Source organism: Phlebotomus papatasi, chromosome 2 (genome assembly GCF_024763615.1).
Source record: "Phlebotomus papatasi isolate M1 chromosome 2, Ppap_2.1, whole genome shotgun sequence".
NCBI classification, from domain to species: domain Eukaryota; kingdom Metazoa; phylum Arthropoda; class Insecta; order Diptera; family Psychodidae; genus Phlebotomus; species Phlebotomus papatasi.
In genome coordinates, this window is record NC_077223.1 from 92678742 (window position 1) to 92702071 (window position 23330).

Sequence of the window (23330 nt, forward strand, 5' to 3'; positions counted from 1 at the left end):
AGAATTACAAGATAATAGTGGGCTTTGTAGGAGTAAACTTATTTATTTGCCCGCCACTATATTAGACATCTTAGCGTTAAGGCCTTTATTAATACACAAATATAGGCATTATATAAGATGTTTTTACAGAAGACTTGATTGGTCGATCTTAATTAATTAACCCTTTAAGGACGAGAAGGTCAAAAATTGGGGGTCAGTAAAAATCACCTTTTCTGAGTTTATAGGACAAAACATAACGTTAGATAGCTACAGAAAAAATTTCATTTTTGGGTCACCGGTGACCCAGTCGTCCTTAAAGGGTTAAGTAATGGATTTTTCCACATAAATAACGCACATATGACGTTGTCACTTCCTGCTTTTATTTTTTTTAATACTTTAGACATGGTAGAAGTGACAAGAAATGATATATTTTATTATTTAATTTAACGTGCAATAAGAATTTAATGTTTAATATAAGCAAAAAGCATTGTATATTAACAATGCACCCTGAAAAAAATCTCACGAATCTTTTGCATGACTTATTTGCACAACCAAATACCTATAGTATTCTCCACAAGGAAAGCAAAACTAAAAAGAATTTTATAGGAGGAAGTGGGGCACCTTTGAAATTGGGATTTTTCACCTATTCTTAAATAAAATTGAGCCTTATCGTGATATAATTGAGCTTCTTAATCTGTTTGTGCAGTCAAAGGCTGCAATCGATAAGGCTCAATTTTATTTAAAAATAGGTGAAAAATCCCAATTTCAAAGGTGCCCCATTTCCCCTTATGAAGAATACTAACAAGCGAGGCTTGAACGTAAGGCTTAAGTAGGGGATACCAGATCAGACGGGCTTAAACCTTTGGATAATTAAATACCATGCCATCAATCTTAATCAAATTGCAACAAAGAGATTGAAAATAAAAGTTTGAGGAGTGAGATGTTTGAACTTAATTTCAGGTTTTTAATCCTAAAATTTAGTTTAGAAATTAATTTTTTTTTTAAATTAAACATGAATATATATTAATTAACAACAGAACTATTTGGCAATTCATATAAAATAAGGCCCTTAACACATTTACGATTTAAGCCGAGAGGCAGTTTAGTAATAAATGATTGATATGTGGTTTAATGATTATTTCGAATATAATTTCGCTAAGCCGTCTTTCGACTAATCCTTAGGTCTGTCAAGGCCACAAGGACTATATGTTTCAGAAATGTCTAATATTTTATAGTGATAAAGGACAAAATGATAAAGAATAAAACAAAAGAGTGTTTTTAATTTTATTCAGAAAGGGATACACAAATGTATAGTTTTCGAAAAAATATGCAAGAAAGTAATAATTACAAAGCCATACGGTTTCTGTCACTGTAGTTGAACTAATTGAAAATTCTGAGTGAATTGGCCTAGAATGGTATCTTTTCTATTATAACAAGGGAGAATGATCAATAGTAGAGGGATGTGAGTATTATTTATAGATGTGTGAAAATATCAATACGTTGTTTGATCTTAATATTTTATGAGAATCGTGTGATTTTCAACCAGCTGCTTCACACCACCCAGAAGACTCTTGTTGGCGTGGACAGGCGATAAATTTGTTTTTTCCATTTATTATTGGAGGGTTAAGATTGTGTTGGTGGATGAATGGAAACTTCTACATTTTCCCCATGTACATAGATAATTTTAAATTTTAATAAACACCTGTTAATGCGTTCTTTTCATGCCACTATATTTTTCCTCACTTGTCCACATTTGTTCTCAGTCGCTGGTGGAGTTAAGATCGTTTTCAAGTTACACTGTCTGGGACGATTCCCTTTTTCTTCTCATTCTTCTATTTTTATTTTCATCTGAAAAGCAGCACTCTCCTAGTGCGATGAAAAGAATCCAGTAAATTTCAATGAAATAAAACACGGAGCAAACAAAGGTGGTAGCTAGAAGATGGCTTTTTGAAAATTTTATAACTATGAGTGCAACATTCTAGTGTAGTGAGTAAAAGTCGGTGAAAATAAATTGGGTGAAATTACATTGGGGTGCACATAGAGTCTTGAGTATTTCTTCGTTTGCACTCCTTTGGTCCTGGTGTGAATCATCGTATAGAAGGGGTGGTAGGTGTGGGTTAAGTGAAGTGAAAGGAATACCAGTGAGTGGCTTTTCCTTCGGGACCAAAAAAAAAACATACACCCAGAGTGATGTATAGACAATTGCATTATAAAAAATTCACAAAGCTCTGAATGCACCTCGAATACACAATAAAATTGCATACATTTTCAGCCACCATTTAACCTTGTCAGTTTTCCTCTTCTTTTGAGCAACATACATGGAAATTGTGCAAGCAAGCATGAAGAACAGCGACCAAGTTGCACAGGATCATGGTACAGACAAATTCTGTTCAAACTCTCAATTATTAAATTTGCAAAAGATTCCGATAAAACTTTTCTCCGCAGATGATGATTCAACCTTTGAAGATTTCTATCGTGATTCGGTGATTTTCATCACGGGCGGAACGGGATTCCTCGGAAAAGTGCTGGTAGAGAAACTCCTGAGAAAATTTCCAATTAAACGGATATATCTACTTATAAGGAATAAAAACAATCTTACAGCACAGGAAAGACTCGAAGGTCTATTTCAGGAAGAGGTTTGTCAAACACTTTATAATTGGATCATGGAGAGCATGAGAATAACTGCACGATGCATTTGAGACCTTTCACAACGTTTGAAATAGTGCATAAGTATTCAATTGGGATGGAATGTTAGTTCTTGCTGGGTGCTCCAGTCAATTGAATTTTTAACGGACGTAGATGAGCTTAAATGGATTATTTTGTTCACCATAATAAAAAGTGCATCGTATTTTCCACTTAACACTCATTGAGAACCCCCCTTCACAACCTGAGTGGTGCAGTTTCCCTCTGGATTCAATACAACACAAGTTATGGTTGGTCAAAGTTTCTCGAATTTTCTAATGGTTATCTCCTGTTCTATCTCACAGAATTTTATCGTCTTTTTATAAATAAAAATGGTTCATACTATAATACCGCTTTCTAGAATATTTAAAGTTCTCTAGACCAATTCAAGAGATACTGTATGCAAAAACAAATTTCCATTGGACATTGCTTCAAATGTTTGAACTCCGTGTGGACCAATTTGGGAGATTACTTCTGTATAATATTATATTTACATAAAAAAACTATGAAAAATCATTTTCGAAAAAACATGTATTTTTCATTTTTCTATATCTTGTAGTAGATATCTGTAGGGGACGGTGGGGTATTTTCACAAATGCTTAACTTTTGAAGACGTTAAAATAAATTTATACCTCTCTGTAAGATACTATTTACATATAATTTTTTATTTACTTCCTTATCGCGAAACTAATTTTCTAAAATACAGAAAAATTTCCCTTGGCCCAGAGTAAGCGTAACTAATAATTTCCCAAAACACAGAAAAATTTCCTTTGCCCCAACAAATTTAAATAATAATTTCCCAAAGATAGAAAATTTCCGTTTGCTCCAAAAAGCATAATTAATCATTTCCTAAAATTTCGTTTTCGGGGTATCGGCAATCTATTTGTTGGCATTTTAATCATTCGAGACTTTAATCTTTTCGGGATTTAGGACCATTCACGATTTTGGTCCATTCGGGATTTGGGCCTATTCAGAATTTTGGCTTTCGGGATTTTGGCCTTTGAGATTTTGGTTATCATCGGCTTTTTATGACCATATCCATATACCATATACCATCATTCTTAATTGGTTGATTCCATTGGGATGCCCTGGGTACCTGGCCTCTCTCTTGACTCCTGGCGGGTCGGCTAGAGTCGGTGGACTGATTGTCCCTAAGACACACCATGAGTCCTTCAGACGAACTCTATTTGTCAAAGGGGCTTTTATGTATAATTCTCTCGCTCCTCAGAAGCGTAGATCGCCTGACGCTATTAGGGAGCAATTCCAGAATGGACCTTGCTAATTTCTCTTTTCATGTTTTGAATTCTTAATTTCTTTTAATAGCTATATTTTGTTTCATTTTTCTTTTTTTTAAACTATTTTTGTATGCCACAAATTTGTAAGAGGGAACTACCCTAAATTTTGTCAGTCAATAAATTGAAAATATACCTCTTGTGGAAATGGGTTTCGCAGTTCGAAGATTAAGCATGCTTTGAAGGAACTTCTCAAACAATTAAGACAAGGTTTGTTTAAAGAACCTATGAATTTAATAGTAGACCAAAATCAGAAATTAATCCCATAATTTTGTTTCTAACGAAAAATTGATTTCTGTATTAGTTCTATGTGTGGCCGGGGATATTTCTCTCAATTTTTCCGTGATTTTATTTTGAGGCATTATCCCAATGAGTTAAGAAAAATTTTATAGTTTTATATGGCCTATAATATACCCTCAAGCATTAAATTCAATATAGGAGGATTCAAAGAAACTCAGAAAATAAATGGGCTTTCTTGAACTAAGAAATGTTCCGAATTCGGGTATTTCTGGAATAATGAAATATTTTGTCAATAAGGAGCTTTAGCCCTGGATCAAATACTCCCTCAGGAACAATCTCACCTATGGATTAGACTCTATAAATCCCTTCAGTCCTCTTCCCAAAGACGCTATTCTAGCACTATCATTCGGAAAACTTTGTGGTCTAGTTTTTGGAATTTTGCACGAATTAGAGAGAAATTCGGGCAACAAACTTTTTGAAATGCAACGATTTTTTGTTCATTTTCATACACATATTGAGTTTACATACTCATATATGTCGTAAATTGCATGAAAATCCCTTAATAATGCAAAATCACATTAAAACTAAGACAAACCATGCCAAATTTAAGCATATTTGATTTATTTGATAATCATGATCACACTTGAAAAATGACAACAAACTTTTTTCAAATTTAACTGCTGCCCAAATTAAAAAGTAGCCCGATCTTAAAAGAGCCGAATTAGCGAGAGTCTTCAAAATCGAATTTTCGTAAATCAATTTTTCGATTAATCGGACCTCAGATTAAATCAGATGCAGTTAAGTTGTCAGAAAAGTTTTAGTAGTCTACGAGAGCTTTCCAAAACACCATTTTTTTTCAAATTCTGACAAGTATAACCGGAGATATGACTATTTGAAAATTAAATTTTTGACCACTTATTGCTTGGGTCAGGGGGGCGTAGGGGGTTTTAATCGAAAGCTCTTAGACTCAAATATAAAATACTAAAATTTGAGATCGATCGATGCCGCAAGGGCAGAGTTATTGGGAAAACAAAATTTGGGGATGTTTAAAAATGGCTGAAGTGGGTGCTGTTGGAATCTGACATGACCGTTCCCTCTCCAGAAGTGGTTATATACGATGGACGGGACTCCACGAAAATCGATTTTTAGCCTGATCGATCTAACGAGGTCGGATTTCACCTCGGACCATAGAAGCTCACTGAGTGAGAGCAATCCCAAAAAGTTAAAATAACATTCCAGAAATGTTTATTTTACCCTGCAGTATTGATCCGAAATCAGCGTAAATGTTGTGCTTTTTAGGTGTATTAGGGGTTAAAGATACCCTTTTTCATGTTAATTTTACACTTAAAAAGGTGTAAAATTAACATTAACATGTTGATATATTTTTACACCTAAAAAGTGGTAAAGTTACGAGTAAAAAAAAGTTAATCGCACCCTTTTTTCTCAGTGCTGAGACTAAAGAATCTCACCTATAATAACGTAACATAAATCATTAGAAGTTTTACCAAATTTTTTTTCATAAAATACTCCGCAAGTTGATAACAAAGCAAAATCTTAATCATTTATAGTTACTGTGGCATACAAAGAGAAAAACTGAGGCATCAAAAAGTTTTTATTTTGATCAATGTTTAATGAATGGGTAGTAAAATTTAAACAATAAAACTGAGGAAATCCGTTTTTTATTAAGAAAAGATACAGCTGAATGCCAATTACGTTTGTGCAGAGGTTTAATCCCATTTATTTTGATAAAGCAATGAAAAATCGTCTCGTCCCAAATTCCCCTGTGCCAAAGATCCCCGTTCTCCTCTATGCAATAATTTACACACCTGATTTGTGTAGTTAACTCATATAATTTCATATAAAAAATACTTTTTCGGATTTAGTTACTCAAATGCTGTAATCAATGGTCCTGTTTCATACAACGACAATGCTCATCCAATCCAATAGTAGGGGAAACTGGGGCACCACCAAACACGGGGTACCACCAAACACTAATTTTTATTTCTAAACTACTTGGACTATCTCGACCATTTCTTCAGTAGACGAGCATCCCTATAGTGCCTATAAATTCTTATAGGTCTTATCCTCTGAAGTCGAATATTCGATTAAAAAATCGCAGTGTTTGGTGGTACCCCGTGTTTGGTGGTGCCCCAGTTTCCCCTACACACCTTTCTTTAGGAGAGGAATACCCTCTTTTTACAAAAAACCTTGCATAACTTTGCAAGTCACAAAGTATTTTTCAGCGTAGAACCCTTTAATTTTCAAATCTCAGCTTTAATGTATGCTATCAAACTAACTCATATAATGTTAGTTAATCATAATAGAACAAATGAACCCATTGACATTATTCTACACTTCAGTGATTCACACATCGTATTAATTACCCGAAATGATGCATATAATGTGATTGAAGAGATGCTTGTCTTGCAAAATGACTTCTTCACTGTGTGAAGAGATAGATATAAATCTAAAACAAACAATTTCCTATTCCCAAACCACCCAAAACGTATTAGCTCTTCACGAAACTTCGTGGGGAAAATCCGGAGTTCGGGGAGAAAGTTGTACCCATCGCAGCCGATTATGAAGCATTTGATCTGGATATTTCGGAGAAAGACAAATTGACTTTATTCAATGAGGTGGAAGTGAGTACATGGGAAATTTATGTTTTCATTGCTTAGTTGACTCAGTAATTTATTCCACAGATTGTCTTCAATATTGTGGCGTCGGTGAAGTTCAACGAAAAATTGAGAGACGCTCTCGGAATTAATGTGCTGGGCACGAAGAAAGTTCTTGAATTATCTCAACAAATGCGCCGTCTGAAAGTAAGTGTAACCATGTAAGGGCTGATTTTTTCTTCTTGTTGGTCCAACACTTACTATATATATATATAATATTATATGAGTTCGATTGAAGTGGCCCAATTGGTCTTTGGTGAGCAAACATATATAGTTAGATTCTAATCAGGAAAATTGAATGCAACTCTTCCAGTCGTTCTTGCATATTTCTACGCTCTACTCGAACTGCCACCGAAAGTATGTTGGAGAACGTTGCTACAGCCCCAAAATCACGTATGAACAAGTGATACAAATAAACCGAATCGCTGATAACGACACTTTCGAAACCATCCAGCACTGTCTCATTGGAGAGATGCCAAACACTTACACCGTGACCAAGCGTTGGGCAGAGAATTTGGTGAATCACGTGGCTTATGGAATGCCAGCCGGTATCTTTCGGCCCCCAATTGGTGAGCACAAACACTTTTCCACCCCATTGATCTTTGGATAGTTGAAAAGGAATTTTCAGTAAAGTGTTCTAGCTCTAGAATTACACAATCGAATTTGATTTCATTCTATCACCTAGCAATTAACATGCAATATCTAAAGTACCCGCAGTAGAATTGAATTATTATGTTGCTATATTTTGAAAAGCCATAGGAAAATAAAATTTGCAATATAACTAGTTTCCAAAATTTGGTATACGCGAATTTTCAACGCAATTATAACCAGTTAATAAATCACTATATACGAATCCATTATTAAAATTGAGGGATAAAATTTATTATTTAACAACTGTTTTTTTTAATATAAAGATTATGTCATTGAATATCGTAATCTATCTGAATATATTGTTTATAACAATAAGATTAAAACCGTATGAGTTTATATAATTGCAAGAAATAAAAATAATAGGGAAGACCCTGCATATTTGAGACACATCCTTATTTTTTGACTTTAAGCATTATTTCCAGAAATCAGAAAATTTTTTTGAAATTTTTATAACGCTTATAATAAATATAATATATAGTACATTCAATGGGTCAAGTAGTAGAGCACTCGCTCTATGATACAAGTGTCCCGGGTTCGAATCCCCTTTAGGTCACAAGGAATTTTTCTGGCGTTAAATGTTCGGATTGCATCCAGTGAACTTCACTGTACTTCAGAGATGTGCAAAAACCGTTTTGAAACCGAATTAACGTCAAAATAAGTTTGTTCATGGTAGCGTTTTGACCATTGACGTACATGTTTCATTTGACGTTTATTCGGTTTCAACGGTTCTTGCACGCCTCTGCTGTACTTGATTCCACGGACATGGGACTGACAACGTCATCCCGTACAAGAAAAAATAATAATGCATGTCCAGAAATCCCCTTGCGGGAAGGCCTTGTTTTTTCATGGAATGTTGTGCCAGTATTATTATTATTATTAGTACACTCACTAGTATATACTTTATTAAAATAACCCGATCTGTATTTTTGTCACATTAATTTAAATTATCCAACGCGTCTCAAACATGTAGGTTCTCTCCTACTTGAAACTTAAAGTTTGCCATAGGTGATTTTTTGAATTAAAGGCCAGGTGAAAATGAAGAAGGGGTCAAAAAGGTTTTCAAAAAACGAGTTTTCAAATCAAAATATTCTTGTTCTTTTAAATGATATTTTACTATAAGGACCCAAATAGATTTAGGATAAACGGACAGTAAAGGATTAGTTGAAAGAAATTTATGCAAAGGACCATGAATATTGATAATACTCATCCCTCAGTGTGTTACACTTTGAGAGAAACTTTTACTGCCAAATTTTACAGATTGATATTCTCAAGGATAAGTCTGAGTATTTGGGTCCTACGGGAAAATAAATAATAATAATAAATAATATAATAATTTATTCAAACTCTACATTTTCCCCCTTTACCATGCGTCTGCCGCCGTCTTAGCGTTGTTGACCATCCTCCAAAGCCAAGCGAAAGAAATTCCTCTTCACAGGCTGTGTAATCCTTGAACAAAATGCTTTTTACAAAATTTCAGATCAAGATCAACAGACCGTTATTAAATTAAATTAATAGACAGTTTGAAAATGGACTTGCTTTCACAGATCTGAGCATTTTATTAAGTACGTTACAAGAAAGGATTGAATTAATACATAAGTTAGAGTGTTCCACTAAGTTGGGGTAACCTTATTTCGCTATTCGAAATTTGCAAAAGTCAACAAATTGGAAAATTTTAGCTGGAGAAAAAATAGATATCGGCTAAAATCTCGAAATCCAAAATCTCGGAAGTCAAAATCCAGAAGAGCCAAAATCGTGATGAGACGAAATCCTGAATGAGTCCTAATTCCGAATGGCCAAAAGGAACGAAATTATGTGTAGAATGTGTAGAATAATTTTCCAAAATACAAAATATTTTCCTTTGCTTCCAGTAAACGCGGGTGAAATCGTATAAGAAATTATATTTTTAAGAATTCGTGATATTGGTTTTCAAAGTTTGGGCGTTCGAGATTTTGGCGTTACGAAGTTTGGCTATTCAGATTTTGTCATTCGGAATTTTGGCTTTGGAAATTTGGGCGTTCGAGCTTTTGGCGTTCGGGATTTTGGTGTTCCGTATCTTTGCTCTCAAAACTTAAGCTTTTGTGATTTCCGTGTTCGAGATTTTAGCCTTCAAAATTTGGGCGTTCGAGATTTTTGCATTCGGAATTTTGGTGTTCCGGATCTTTGCTTTCAAAATTTAGGCTTTTGAGATTTTGGCGTTCGGAATTTTGGCTTTCTGGGATTTTGATCCATTGGTGATTTTGCTCATTCAGAATTTTTGCTTTTCGGAATTTTAGCTTATTCGGAATTTTGGTTATTCGGGATTTCGACCTGTTCAGGATTTTTACTTTCGAGATATTGGCTTTTGAAATTTAGACAATAGTGATTTTAACAATTGGGATCTCGGCTTTCTGGATTTTGGTTTTTCGGGATTTTGACTTATTCTGGATTTTGGCTTTTCGTAATTTTAGCTTATTCGAAATTTTGGCTTTTCGCAATTTTGGCTATTCTGGATTTTGGCTTTCGAGATTTTGGTTTTTTTCGATTTTGGCGTTAGGAAATTTTTCTTCCGGGATTCTAGCTTTTCGAGATTTAGACCAATTCTGAGCTTTGGTACATGAGGAATTTTGGCCCATTCGAGAATTTGGCTTTCAGGAATTTAACCGGGACAAAAAAGAATATTACCAAATGATTGAATATTCGGAAAGGTTAGAAAAGGATATTGGATCTTCAGACAAGTACTCGAATGGTCTAGATTAAGTTTCTTTTGTATCTCAAAATGACTCAATGTCGTTTTTCTAACTTCATGAAATGACCGTGAATTACTTCTTCTAATTGCTTCTCAAAGTCGAACATTATTTCTATAAACTGTATTTTTCAAACTATTAAGGCAAATTTTAATTCATTTCAAAGGTCTTGCAATGCTGATAATTTCAAATTAATTCTAATTGAATTGTATTGGATTATCGATAACTTACATAATCGGTTTTCAGTTTTTCATGCTTAAATTAAAGTTATTTAATTGTTATTTAATAATAAAAATTCTTACATATTCAAGCAAAGGGTTTTTCGGTGTAGTACATCGGTATAGAAAGAGAAATTGGCATAAAAAACCATTTCAATCTTTAGGTGTTAATTAAGAAACTTCTTTTTTTGTATATTACTAATTTAACAAAGACAAAAAGAGGTAAATTGTGCTACTGAATTGAGCATGATAGTGTGGCATGAATGGGGGTGGGTTCCAAGGGGTGAAAAATAAAGAAATGCGAAACCCAAAACGGCAGTTATATAACACGTACGGAAATATAAATTTATAAATTATTTACACTCGTAATGGATTATCTCAACGTTGCGCACTTTCATACATAAACCATTTATTTGCCACCACATGATGGATTGCGTTTCTCTATTAAAATTGCAAAAGGCACATTCCTCTATTTCTTACACCTCATTCCTTCATGTTACATACCTACTACCACTCTACGAGTATCCTAAAGGAATATCTTTGGCAAGATATTTTCACAATTTTTCAAATTACTCCCTGAAGAGGTGTATTCCACTCCTTGAAGTGGCAGGGAGAAGCCATGGTAATTTAATAACGTATGGTAAATGGACAACAGTTATTGTGAGATTCCTCACAATGCTTTGTTGTAATTTAATGAGTCCCATATTTAAGTCATAATTTATTGAATTGTCTAATGCTATTACGAAATATTTTGTGTATTTTCGAACAGTTGTTTCAATCTACAAAGACCCAGTTCCTGGTTGGATGGACAATCTCAATGGTCCAGGCGTCATAATAGTCGGCAGCGTAAGAGGATTCATTCACTGTATTTACGGAGATAAATTACAAAAAGCCAACATTATGCCAGCAGATTATTGCATCAACGCTATGGTGGCTGCTGCTTGGGATACTTATAGGCGGTATATGTACATATTGTACTAAGTAAATTAGAGTTTTGGCACTAAAACGTGTGATTGCTATTTGAAATTGCTTTTAGGGTGGATGGCTATGTAAATATAGTGCTAAAATTTAATGTGCAGAAAGTGCTGCCAAATAACGTACAAAATAATTAAAATTGTATGTTTTTTTTCCCAATTGATTTTATGTACCAGATATCAAAGTAGAATGGAACAGCAAAGCGAATTACCAGTTTACAACTATATCTACGAGAAGAATAATTTAACTTGGGAGAAATATATGCATCTGGTATCCAAGGGATTACACGAGCCGTTAGATAAAGCCCTATGGTACGATAAATATGTTAAATCTCAATACCAATTGCATACATTGAATAAGGTGAACCTCAGATTAAGTCTCATCCACCGCATTTTACCTATTGACCGTGTATCAAATGAACGAGAATCCTTTCTTAAACTCCGGTAATCATGTCATCTGTAGACATTGCCAAATCATTGAAGGGATTATACTTCAACATCTTCGGATTTTTCTCAAGTCATTTTCCATAGAAACACGAATAACATCCATTTTACATGTTTTTACCATTGATTGTTACACCGACTTAATGTCGTTTCTTTTTCTACATTCAGGTACTATTCATACTACATTGTGAAATGGAAATTCTTATACAAATTAGGTGCTATTTTTCTACATACTATTCCTGGGTATATCTTGGATTTTCTTTTACTGATCACTGGAAAAAAGCGAATGTAAGTTCTAAATGCGTTACGTAGGAGCTTAAAAATATTTGGCACTTTTAGTAGGGGAAACTGCTCTCCTTTCGAACGTTCATGCCTTCGAATGATGCGAATTTTCTTTTATTTTTCCTAAGAGATTTACACATTTCTACTAAATATTAGTTATATCAATTATTGATATGTGATAATTTCGTGTAAATCTCTTAGGAAAAAATAAAAGAAACTCACATTATTCGAAGACATGTACATTCGAAGGCAGAGTGCTTTTCCCCTATAACTTCAAAATACAACAAGTTCAATATTTATTAACTGCAAAAGAGTTTGAATTTTCTTGTGATATATTGTTTTATTAATTTTAATAACTATCTTTTAAAATATTTTATTTTTAACTTTTATTTTTAACTGATAAATTAAAATACAAAATAAAAACAGGACATCAATGTCCCTTGCGGAAGTATTACTGAAAAGGTATTCCAAGTAAAGTGCCTCAGCTTACTTAAAGCTTTTGGCATACTGTGGCCACTAACAAAGGCCTGTAGTACGCTAAAAGCTTTCTTAGAACTGAGGATTTTACTCTGAATTGTTACCTTCCCACGGATGCTGTCGCGTGGAGGGGACATTATTAGTGCCCTGCTTTCATCTTATAATGAGGCAGTATTTGAGTATCGAAAAGTAAATCCCCTCCCATAAATAATTTTAAGGATTTTAGATCTCACCCTATCTTTTACTTCAATGTTATTACATGTAATCTGGGCATGGGCATTAATTAATAAATTCCATTCGATATTATTTAATTTCATTTCTAAATCAATAATTAGAAATGAATATTTTCCTAATTAAAAAATATTATTACAATACTATACAAAATATTTTATACAAAGTTCGAGATTTTAGATTTAGAGTATTTTATAATTCTTAATTTTATCATGACATCATTGAAAGAATTCAGAATATTTTCAATTTAATTATTATGCAAGTTTTGCATTTGAGTGTCGAATTTAAAAAAAAAAGAAAAATATATCTGTGGATGCATGAATTAAAGTTTCTCAGAAATTTATTGCTAGAAATATTGAATTTGAAATTAAATTCAACCACAATCATTATAATTGGATACTCATTTTTAATTTTTCGTTCTTAGGGCAGAATCACATTGACAATAAAATGCTCGCCGTATACGGTGAGGCTATAGCCTCACTATATTTCGTTAATTTACGCATTTTCATTGCAATTCTTACGCAAATTTTCCATTATCGTATTACCTTATCTCATACTCGGTGGCACTAGGTGAAAATAATATAAGAAAATTGAAGAAATAAAACGAAAATAAATTAAATTAATTAATTAATTTCTCTTACAGTTTTTTGCTCACCGTTTATCGTATTTTCGTTTTATTTCTTTAATTTTCTTATATTATTTTCACCTAGTGCTACCGATTATGAAATAAGGTAATACGGTAATCGAGAATTCGGTTAAAATTTGCAATGAAAATACGGAAATTAACGAAACACGGTGAGCATTTTACTGTCAATTTGATTCTGCCTTTAAACATAAAAACAAATGAGCAGTAAAAAATTAAAATTGGTCAGTGAAATTTTAAATTTGCTGAGCAAAATGTCAAATTTTTGGCCAATTTCGAAGGGAGGTATAAATAACATTTATTAATCTCCAAAATTTTTGATTAACCTATCTGTCAGATTATACGGGTTTAAGATTTTGACAAGTTTTTATTTGAGGATTTATTATAAAGAGGAAAGTATCCATTCCTTTATGAAAAATCACTAAAATTGATTGGAATTGGGCTAAACTTCTAGTTTGAATACCGTTTTAAGCTGAGAAATAGCTGGTTAGTGAGAAACTGATGGAAATTTGGTCTAATCATTATCTTATTTAAAATTACGTTAACCCTTTAAGGACGATTGGAACACCGGTGTCCCATAAAGAAAATAATTTTTCCTGACTACCTAAAGTCATTTTTTTCTTATGTCTGTACATAATTGTAAAGTAGAAGGTTGAAGTAATCTAGAATATTTTTGGCAAGTCTTTAGCTATTTGCTATGTAGTAAATATTTAAGCTCAAAAATAGCGAATTTTTAAATTCTCAAATTCAGAATTGATTTTATTTATTTTTTATACTTCCAATTTTTTTTTTAAACTAAACCCTTTTGGCAATAAAAACTACAATACCCATACGTAATATTTTTCATTAAAGCGAAAAATATTATTCCTTGGTATTTTCAGAAAAATTACTTAAATTTTTGGACTATTTTTGTCCCTATCGTTCATAGAAGCACAAAATACACCGAATCAGACTTTGTTGGACTTTCCAAGGTTATGTAAGACTTATCATTGATTGTGTTTCACAGTTTAATTTTTATTGTTGATTTTTCGATCCGTAAAAAAGTGTCTCGTCGTTAAAGGGGTAAGACGTATCTCGGGTTAATTCGAAAGTGTGTCTAGGGCATAAGTTGCTTTTGTAAGCCTCTGGATATATCAGAATTACTTACCTAGAACATTATTCATTTAATATCTGATTTGATAAATTTTCATAAAGTGCGTTTTTATATGTAGCATATCGATGAAATAACAATTTAGTTTTTTTTGCTTACAATTTTTTTAAAATTATTTTTTAATTGTTTGGAAGACTCCATTTTATGTCCAATTTTAGTCTCTAATATTATTTAATTTTATTTTTAATTTTTTTCTGCATTGTAATGGATAAGTAGTACCACTCTATTTCCATAAAGTCACGAAGTAGGATTCGTCTTTGATAAGAAAATTGATTGGCTCAATTCCTTTTTATTAATTTTCCTTTCTCACAGTTTTGTCAAAGCATATCGGAAGATCGACACAGTACTTGAGATGATGTCATATTTTGGTCTACGTGACTGGAAATTTTGTAATAACAACGTTCTTCAGTTGAACAAGTTGATTTCCTATCGAAATCGCCAACTTTACAGTTTGGACTTTGAAATGGAGAAAATCAACTGGAGCGACTACTTTCGTCACTATATTCCGGGAATTAAGAAGTATCACTTCAAAGAGGATATTAAAAATCTACAAAAGTCTCAGATGCACTATAAGCGACTTTATATTCTTCATAGACTCGTTAAGACATCATTCTGGTCATTGATTTCCTATCTCCTTTTTAGGCAATTCTTTTGTGCATTTGAGAAATTTGTTGTAAACTGAACATGTAATTTACGTTTTTAATAGCTGTATGAGTGTTTTTTTCATTGATATTTAAAATATTTGTTACTGAAATGGACAGGAAAAACAAATAAATAAATTTGCTATGCTCAAATTGTGACCACTGACTATTAAATTAAATTAATTACTCCGATATTTACGTTTCAGCCAAACATGATATAATTCTACTCAATGAAGAGGAAAATGAGTAGCAAAATAAATTGTTTAAAGTTTCGTTTATAGCCTGGTACATTTCTGTTGTCAGATATCATTTGAAATTAAAGTTTCCTGAAGTGATATGAGAATAAAAAGTGGCACTTCAAATATTTGCAGAATGTTTTGGCAAAGGCCATGTAGAGAGTGAAAAGGAGAGAAAGTTAAATATTTAAAGGGACATCATTTCACTGAAGCGACACAAAGGTGAATCTAAAGATTGTGATTAGTAAATTATTCTCCTTACTATTATGTAGATTACCCAAATAATTTCATGCTGCGAAAATGATATCATGCTGCGAAAATAAATCACTAAGTCATAAATCACTAAATCATTCAAAAAATCCCCCAAAATAGTTTTAAAAGTAATAGAATTGATTTTCGAACAAAAATTTCATATCCGTTCATAACCGAATTATTCACAGTTCACAACTGATTCACAATATTACCCAAAATATCTTAGGAGTAATATAATTAAAATTTTGGATAAAAAATCGTTATCGATTATGAACGGGTCCATTACCGATTGGAATGAACCGATGTTTTAGAGATGATTAATTTCTAAAACATATTCAAAAGTTAAAAAGATCGCGCGACATGTTTGCGAAACCCAAAAAGTCACGGTCGATATATAGGGGGTCCTCCGAAAATCCCAGGTTTCTATCTCTAACCGTTTGGGCTCTAGGCATGGTAACGGCCGAACGGACGAACAGACAGTTACCTTTTACTGAGCCCTTTATATACATGGAACTCCTGTGAAAATGATTCGGTCGCCTTAACTTTGCTCCTCACATCGGTCATGGTCATCACAGTAAGTCTTATCAATTTGTTCAAGATACTTAATTCTTCCATGGCTTCGTATTGTTTTATCCTGATTATTCATTCGAAGGCTGCCTTGACAGTCGAAGGGAAAAAACTGGACTGTTGTTAATTTGCCTAGAGTGAAACCTGGTATTGTCCAAACGGTCTTAACGAATGAGGCTGTTTGACTAAGCCGACGTTAATTAACGACAATTGTCGTGAACTGCATCAAAATTTAAATGAGAAATGTGATACTCATAAGCTGAGTAAAGTAAAATTTATATTCAGCTTCTAAGTAAGGTACAAAAACTTCATTTGCTGCCTAATTCTGCACGGGCTCCCCTACTAGAGAAATTTATGTCTGTATTGATGCAAATTGTCTAAGCTTTTGTAGGAAAAAACTGATAAATATGGACACACATTTCTCTAGTGTGTAGGGACCGTAAACTGTTCTTTATCAAGCTTAATGATGGTATTACGAAACATGGCTAATTCATTAAATACACGTTGTTTAATTGGACTGCATTCCCAAATTATTCTACAACTTCCAGTCTTTAAATTGTCTTTATAAATTGCTTAGCACACATTTATTAATGTGAATCGCTTGACATACACTGAAAATTGAAGCACTTTCATTCAAAAAAAGATTTCAATTTCTGATTCGTTGTTTAATTACTGACCCATTAAAACAAACATTCAAAAGCAAATTGTAATTTCAAATACGCATATTCTGTTTCCAAAACTCATAAAATAGTGCTAACATTTTAATTTCTATTACACTGCTTTATGAAATAAAGAGTCAGCAAAGCTACAACCAACAGGATTTATTTTCTGAAATGATGATGATTGTAGTCTGCGATATTCAAATAAATGAACATAAACGTTTTGTCCAACTTTCTCATTAATTGAGGCCGTAAATAATTTGGGAAATATCCAAATTGTTTTAATTTCCTTTTAGAATTTTCCACAAAAGAAGCTTAATAGGAGTAGGGGAGACTGGGGCAAAAACTCACAAATCGAAAAATACAAAATTCAATATCTTCCAAGGTAAAAAAGATAGCGGCTCAATTTTTTTTCTATAGATAGCCTCAATAGACCTTCTTCAATGTCGTAAGTTTCTTAGAATTCGAACAAGGAATTTAGGAAATAAAAGATATCGAAATTTTTAGTCCTATTTTTGAAATATTTTCCTTACAGAAGATAACAATTATTACCTATTTATTTTCCAAAATTGATGCACTGGTGAATATTTTCTAAATAATTTGGATTCTTTGAATACGAATCCGTTATCTATTTTAGAATTTCACAAAAGTTCTTTACTCCAGAAATCCTTTTATTAAAAATGGCCTTGGGGTAAAAAGTAACAAAAGGTATAGAGCAAAAAGTAAAAAAGCGAAGCAATTTCTGATGTCTCACGGCGAAAAGAAACGTCTTTAACATGTCTCGCCGTTTGTTGTTTGCATTGGTCAAACGATTTGCAGTCTTTTGGTCGTTTTTTTCTAAAATAGCTTTTCTAAAAGCTTTTCTAAAAAGCGCTTTTCTCGTTTTCTCACTTTTCTTGCAGAGAAAACGGTGTTTTAAAAAGGTGTAGATGAATAAATTTTCTATGAAAATATATCCTCCAGGTATTATTTAAATTTACGGAAGCCCGTAATGAAGCGAATCAAAATATGATAATACCCCGTATTATAGTAGAATGGTGACAAAATTACCTTTTAGAAATCGGTTCGATAAACGTATTTCCTCACAAAATAGAGGAATATTACTTTCACAAAGTTGTAGAGTGATAAATTTCCTATAAAACTACGTTAATTAGAAATTTTTGAAGCGCTCGAGTAGCTTGTAAAAAAATAAAATATCCGGAATATCCGTTTTGTAACTTTTTGCCCCAGTCTCCCCTAGAGCATACCAAAAAATGCATTTCATATCTCTTGTATAACTGACAAACAAAAACTACAAAAATTAAAGAATATAACGTAGGGCAAAGCGCGATACTTTCGTTCAACTAATTTTTTTCTATGTTCGTAATGGATTTGTTTTATAGCTCATTTTAGAAAATTTGAGACATTGAACTGGCTATTAAAATGTAATATTGAAAAGGGTCAAATTTGTTATTCGAAGCTTGAGTCGTTCGATGGCAGTGCGCTTTCCCCTAATTTGCAATTTTAAGTCCCCGAATTCAGAAAACTTTCTTAATAAATAGGCTATTATTTAACTCTATTTAACAAGGACAGCTCATAAGGTAAATTCTTTTTTATGTTGCAAATTTTCAAAAATGTAAGAAAGTATTTTAGTTAATTGTTTTTTCTCACTCATGTTTTGATACTACAAAAAAATCCAAAAATAAATTAGTTGTTCAAGTTTCTTCCTTTGTTACTACACTGAGAAAAAAAGAGGGTGCGATTAACTTTTGTTCCTCATAACTTTAACATTTTTAGGTGTAAAAATATATCAACATTTTTTAATGTTAATTTCATACCCTTTTAAGGGTAAAATTAACATAGAAAAGGGTAACTTTAAACCCCAATACACCGAAAAAGGGTAATATTTACACCAAGACTACAGCAAGACTACACCAAGACTGCAGGGTAAAATTAACTTTTCCGGAATGTTATTTTAACTTTTTTGGATTTCTCTCAGTGTATAGACATGTAATTCCACCCAGAATAAACTAAAATTTTTATTTTTCTCAATAAAAAGGTATTGTGAAAACGGTGAAAACTAATGTCCGTAAACATTGTAAGATATAATTTCGAGGAGCTCTTGTCCTTTAAAATTCTCATTTTAAAGACTACAAAATCGATTAGCCTGTACAAAAAGCTTAAATTAAAATGTTCTTTTAAAGTTTTAGCGTCATCTTTTATTTATCGAGTCAATAGAGTTGATTTCTGGAATACATTGTATCCCAAAACTTCATTCTTTGCCACTCTGGCAATGCAGTCTCCTTCACTTCTTCTGCTATGTTGAGACACTGGAAAGGTTTAGTAGTATCTTGAGAAAGCGGATGCCAAATGGCAGGCTTAATCTCTTCACAGTTCGGGTCACTGTTTGTGGCGAAGTTAACCCACATATTTACCTAAGAATTTACCCAAGTTTATCAATAAAAATTTTAAATTGGATAGACTTTATCACTCACCATTCGTTGAATAGTTTTAAATTCTGCGCTTGTAGCTTCGGGAACTTCCTTGGAAATTGCATTTTTAAAGATATAAGATAAATCGTCTGCATGACAGACTCCACGGACTGTTTTTCCACACATAAGCACACGATAATGGTTAAAAGTTGGGGAATCAAAGTTAAAGCGATAGTAGAAGGTGGGTCCACTTTCGGGTAAACTGAGTCGAGATAGAATTGTCCGGTGTATTCCATGCCAGAAAAGTTTATCCGTCATGAGCTGCAAGATTCACATTGTATTAGAAGAGAAAATTCTATATTTACCATTTAGTTCTTACCATAATATATTCATTTAAAGTTTCCATTGACGGTTCTTGTTCGCCAAAGTAGAATTTCTTTATATTATTGGCAATCGTTAATGATTTTTCATCCTTTGGATCTAAGTTCAAGTCAAGGGGTACAAGATTTTCACATCTTAGTTGGTTGACTGTATCTGGATAATCTATAGCTTCCCTGTAACTGAATAGTCCTTCCTCTGAAACACCACCGATGATGACAGGAATTGATTGACTCCAAGCTTCTCGGCACATTTCGAGAGGATCTCGCGGGATGAAGCAACCACTGATGACGTAGGGTTCAATCACTGGTCCGAAAGGAAATAATATTTTTTCCTTACGTTCCTACTCAACCAATGGGCACATTAAACATAATTAACGTGAAAAAAAATTTTAAAAATATAATATTTTGAAATTACCTGAATGGTTACTAAACCCTCTTGAGCTTTTACAATGCTCTTAGGGTCTGCTTTCCTTAAAAACTCTATCATGTCCCTATTATCACCATTTCCGGACCATCCCAATGTGATGGCAAGGCGTTTAGCCCAACTTCTCTCCGGCACAACTGACCAGCTATTCAAGGCAGTCCCAGACTGAACGATGGCTTTATGGAAGAGTTCACGAGACTGATTTGATATCATGTGATAGTGAACAGAACAACCCCCCGCGCTTTCTCCGAAAAGGGTTATATTTTGTGGATCACCACCAAAGAAAGCGGCATTTGCTTTGCACCACCTAATAGCCATGGATTGATCCTTGAGACCAGCGTTACCAGGAATTTCGAGTGATCGATCATCCAAACTTAAGAATCCTATAACAATATTAATTTATAGCTTCAAAATTGCAAAACTCAAGCTAAAGCAAAAATTACCGAAAGCGCCAAGACGGTAATTAAAAGTGAAAAGAACAATGTCTCTCTGCAACAGGAAGTCCGGTCCGTACATCTCAATTCCACTGGATCCTCTCATAAAAGCACCTCCATGGATATAAATCATTACAGGAACCAGCTTATTCGGATTCAACTGTGAGGTACAAAATTTACTAATTTTAGTTTAGATTCATAATGAAGAGAAAGAAGCAATGTTCTTATTGGCAAATCACATTGAAAAGAGAATTGAAAGCAATTCATAAGAATTTTTTAATTAGGAATTTTTAATTGAATACCTAAAATGAAAAGCTATTTACTTGGTAAACTTGGCTTATCTTGTCGTAGCTGTGATTCTGGTATTAAAAGTTTTGTTTAAAAACATTATTTCGAAAATTACTTTACAATTAGTGTATTAGTTAAATTTTGTTTGACCGGTTAAAATTTAAAATACGTTTCAATGGATTTTCAAGTCCAACTTCAAATGCATTTCATAATAAAGGTGATACTATGCGATCTTAAAAAAAATTGATTCAAAAACTCCCAATGTAAGCCATTGTGAGGAGACCTCGACCTCGGGGCAGCCCTAGGACAAAGTGTCTGAATTAAATTCAGAATCTTGTCTTGGGATCGAACCTGAACATCTTCCTGAAGTGTAGATCATGTTTATTTTTTTTCTACTAAATTTTACAGTTATTTATTAATTTCTTTGTTATATAATTGCATTTAAATAATGGTCAGAAAATCAGACGTATATGAACAGTTAATTGTCTCTCAGAAAATGACGGAAAGTGCCCATTGGATTGATACCATTTGAAGCTTCGTAGTGATTAAATTTTCTATGTTTCGCAGTATATATGTGACTTATCGCAACCATATTTTAAAAACTATGGGAAAGTGGTCAGTTTTTAAAATATATTGCGGAGTCATTATTCAGAAACATAGGAAAAATTTAGTCATTACGAAGCTTCCAATGGTATCAAGCATGGGCACTTTGTCCTAAATGTCCTCCACTGACTTAGTGCTCTGAACGACATCCAAAGCAAAAGAGAATAGTAAAGTAAATGTAACTCAATTGTATTATTTATTGAAAGGGTCTCCGTAATAAGATCCTCCGTAATCTCCGTACGAGGTGGGGGAAAGTACTCTCCCTTCGAACGTTCATGCCTTCGAATAATGTGAATTTTCTTCAAATTTTTTTAAGAGCCTTAAACATTTCTATTAAATATTAGTTAGCTTATTATCAATTATTGATAATTATGTGACAATCGTGTGGAAATCTCTTAGGATACGTAACAGAATTTCACATCATTCGAAGGCATGAACGTTCGAAGGGAGAGTACTTTCCCCTACTTTGTGTTTTTCAGGAATATTTTCTGTTTAAAACTAGATGATCGTTGGATTGAGTAGGCATTAATCTGTAACGAGTTTTGTTTGATTGCGCTCAGAAGTCTGGTCGGAGTAATTGAACACAGCTACTCTGTGAATATGAGCTCAATCTGAAATACTTCACTTATCAACAACCTTGCAATAGCTGTGATTGCAAGAAAATCACAACTAATCATTCCGCTATGTCACTAGAATTCATTATCAAAGTCACCTTAATTATAATACTTTGAATTTTTCACTATTTTTCTCATTCTGTTTTGAAAAAACATTCTTTTTAGCATTTAAGCTTAAACTGAACTAAAACTGATAATGGTATTGCACAGTGTTTACAAAGACGTATAGAGATTACGCAACACATCACTCACACTTTTCGTGAAGACGTTGATATGGAGACAATCTTCCTCTCCATGAATCACATTGAGCATGTTATTCTTTGCTGGACAACATGGACCTTGTTGAGTGGCATTCAGAACATCCTTCCAAGGTTCTGCTGGTTTTGGGTCCTAAAGGTAGTAGCCAAAGACCGAACAATTAATGAACGTACAGTGATAAAGCTTATGCAAGATCTTACTCGAAATCTTAAATCACCAACTGGCGGCTTGGCATATGGTATTGCCTGAAAACTAAAATACTCGTTGTTTAAAGCTGAGATCTTCTTGATACCCTTTACGGGACCCAGAGTTGTCTGAACAATTATTGTCTCTTCCATTATGCGTGCTTTAGGTTCCACTTGCTATCGATCACTGCCCATTTTTTCACTCGGACATGTGAAAACTTAGTTGCTGCTACTGCTTTTATATACGTATGTGTGTTTAATCACTAACACTTATCATAACACGCGGATGGCACTAGATATAACCGAATTTGCTTATCAAGTACCTACGATAAGTAATAATGATTTTCAGTTTTATTTTCGGAAAAAAAAACACCTTATTAGATGTAAATTAACACAATATTTCATTAAAATCAAGCAAAAAACGTGCTCAGAATATTTACAAACTTTAAGGAATATAGAATAAACACTCCGATTTCAAAAATATTCTTATATTTCTGTTCATAAAAGGTACCTATAGGGAAAAGAGCGCTACCTTCGGATGACTCAAGCTGCGGATAATGTAATCAACTTGCTCCATAGCTCTTTTAAGCAAGTTTGAGCCACTGAACTAGCTATGAAAATATAATATTTATAATGCGTCAAATTCATTAAAGACATTGAAAAAATTAGTTGTTCAAAGCTTGAGTTGTTCGAAGGTAGCACGCTTGCCTTTAGTAC

At 33.2% G+C, this 23330-nt stretch overlaps 2 protein-coding genes across 3 annotated transcripts; one reads left to right on the forward strand and one right to left on the reverse strand.

The window, feature by feature from the left end:
- The first annotated feature begins 1749 nt into the window (after positions 1–1749).
- LOC129802417 (fatty acyl-CoA reductase wat) lies at positions 1750–15455 on the forward strand. Of its 2 annotated transcripts, XM_055848202.1 has the most exons (10): positions 1750–2171; positions 2252–2352; positions 2425–2615; positions 6707–6835; positions 6896–7015; positions 7182–7437; positions 11230–11419; positions 11612–11746; positions 12047–12166; positions 14974–15455. In XM_055848202.1, the coding sequence occupies exons 2-10, from the start codon at positions 2298–2300 to the stop codon at positions 15341–15343; spliced, it is 1566 nt and encodes a 521-aa protein (XP_055704177.1). In that variant the 5' UTR covers positions 1750–2171; positions 2252–2297; the 3' UTR covers positions 15344–15455. The 2 variants fall into 2 exon arrangements, with proteins under 2 accessions (XP_055704177.1, XP_055704176.1); XM_055848201.1 differs by having other exon boundaries at positions 1750–2352.
- A 3736-nt stretch (positions 15456–19191) lies between these two features.
- Positions 19192–23109, reverse strand: LOC129802420 (esterase B1-like). Its single transcript, XM_055848203.1, has 7 exons — positions 22629–23109; positions 22423–22560; positions 20675–20825; positions 20223–20614; positions 19807–20148; positions 19491–19748; positions 19192–19430 (listed from the first exon to the last, which is right to left on the reverse strand). The coding sequence occupies exons 1-7, from the start codon at positions 22764–22766 to the stop codon at positions 19227–19229; spliced, it is 1623 nt and encodes a 540-aa protein (XP_055704178.1). The 5' UTR covers positions 22767–23109; the 3' UTR covers positions 19192–19226.
- Positions 23110–23330: the final 221 nt, after the last annotated feature.

Bases quoted from the DNA above. Each gene is read 5' to 3' on its own strand.
- LOC129802417 (XM_055848201.1), top strand. From the start codon at position 2,298: ATGGAAATTGTGCAAGCAAGCATGAAGAACAGCGACCAAGTTGCACAG. The intron at 7,016-7,181 runs GTAAGTGTAACC...CAACTCTTCCAG, and splicing joins AACAAATGCGCCGTCTGAAA to TCGTTCTTGCATATTTCTAC. The intron at 11,420-11,611 runs GTATATGTACAT...TTTATGTACCAG, and splicing joins GCTTGGGATACTTATAGGCG to ATATCAAAGTAGAATGGAAC.
- LOC129802420 (XM_055848203.1), bottom strand. From the start codon at position 22,766: ATGGAAGAGACAATAATTGTTCAGACAACTCTGGGTCCCGTAAAGGGT. The intron at 20,826-22,422 runs GTGAGTGATGTG...TGTACCTCACAG, and splicing joins TCAACGTCTTCACGAAAAGT to TTGAATCCGAATAAGCTGGT. The intron at 19,749-19,806 runs GTAAGAACTAAA...TGAATCTTGCAG, and splicing joins CTTTAAATGAATATATTATG to CTCATGACGGATAAACTTTT.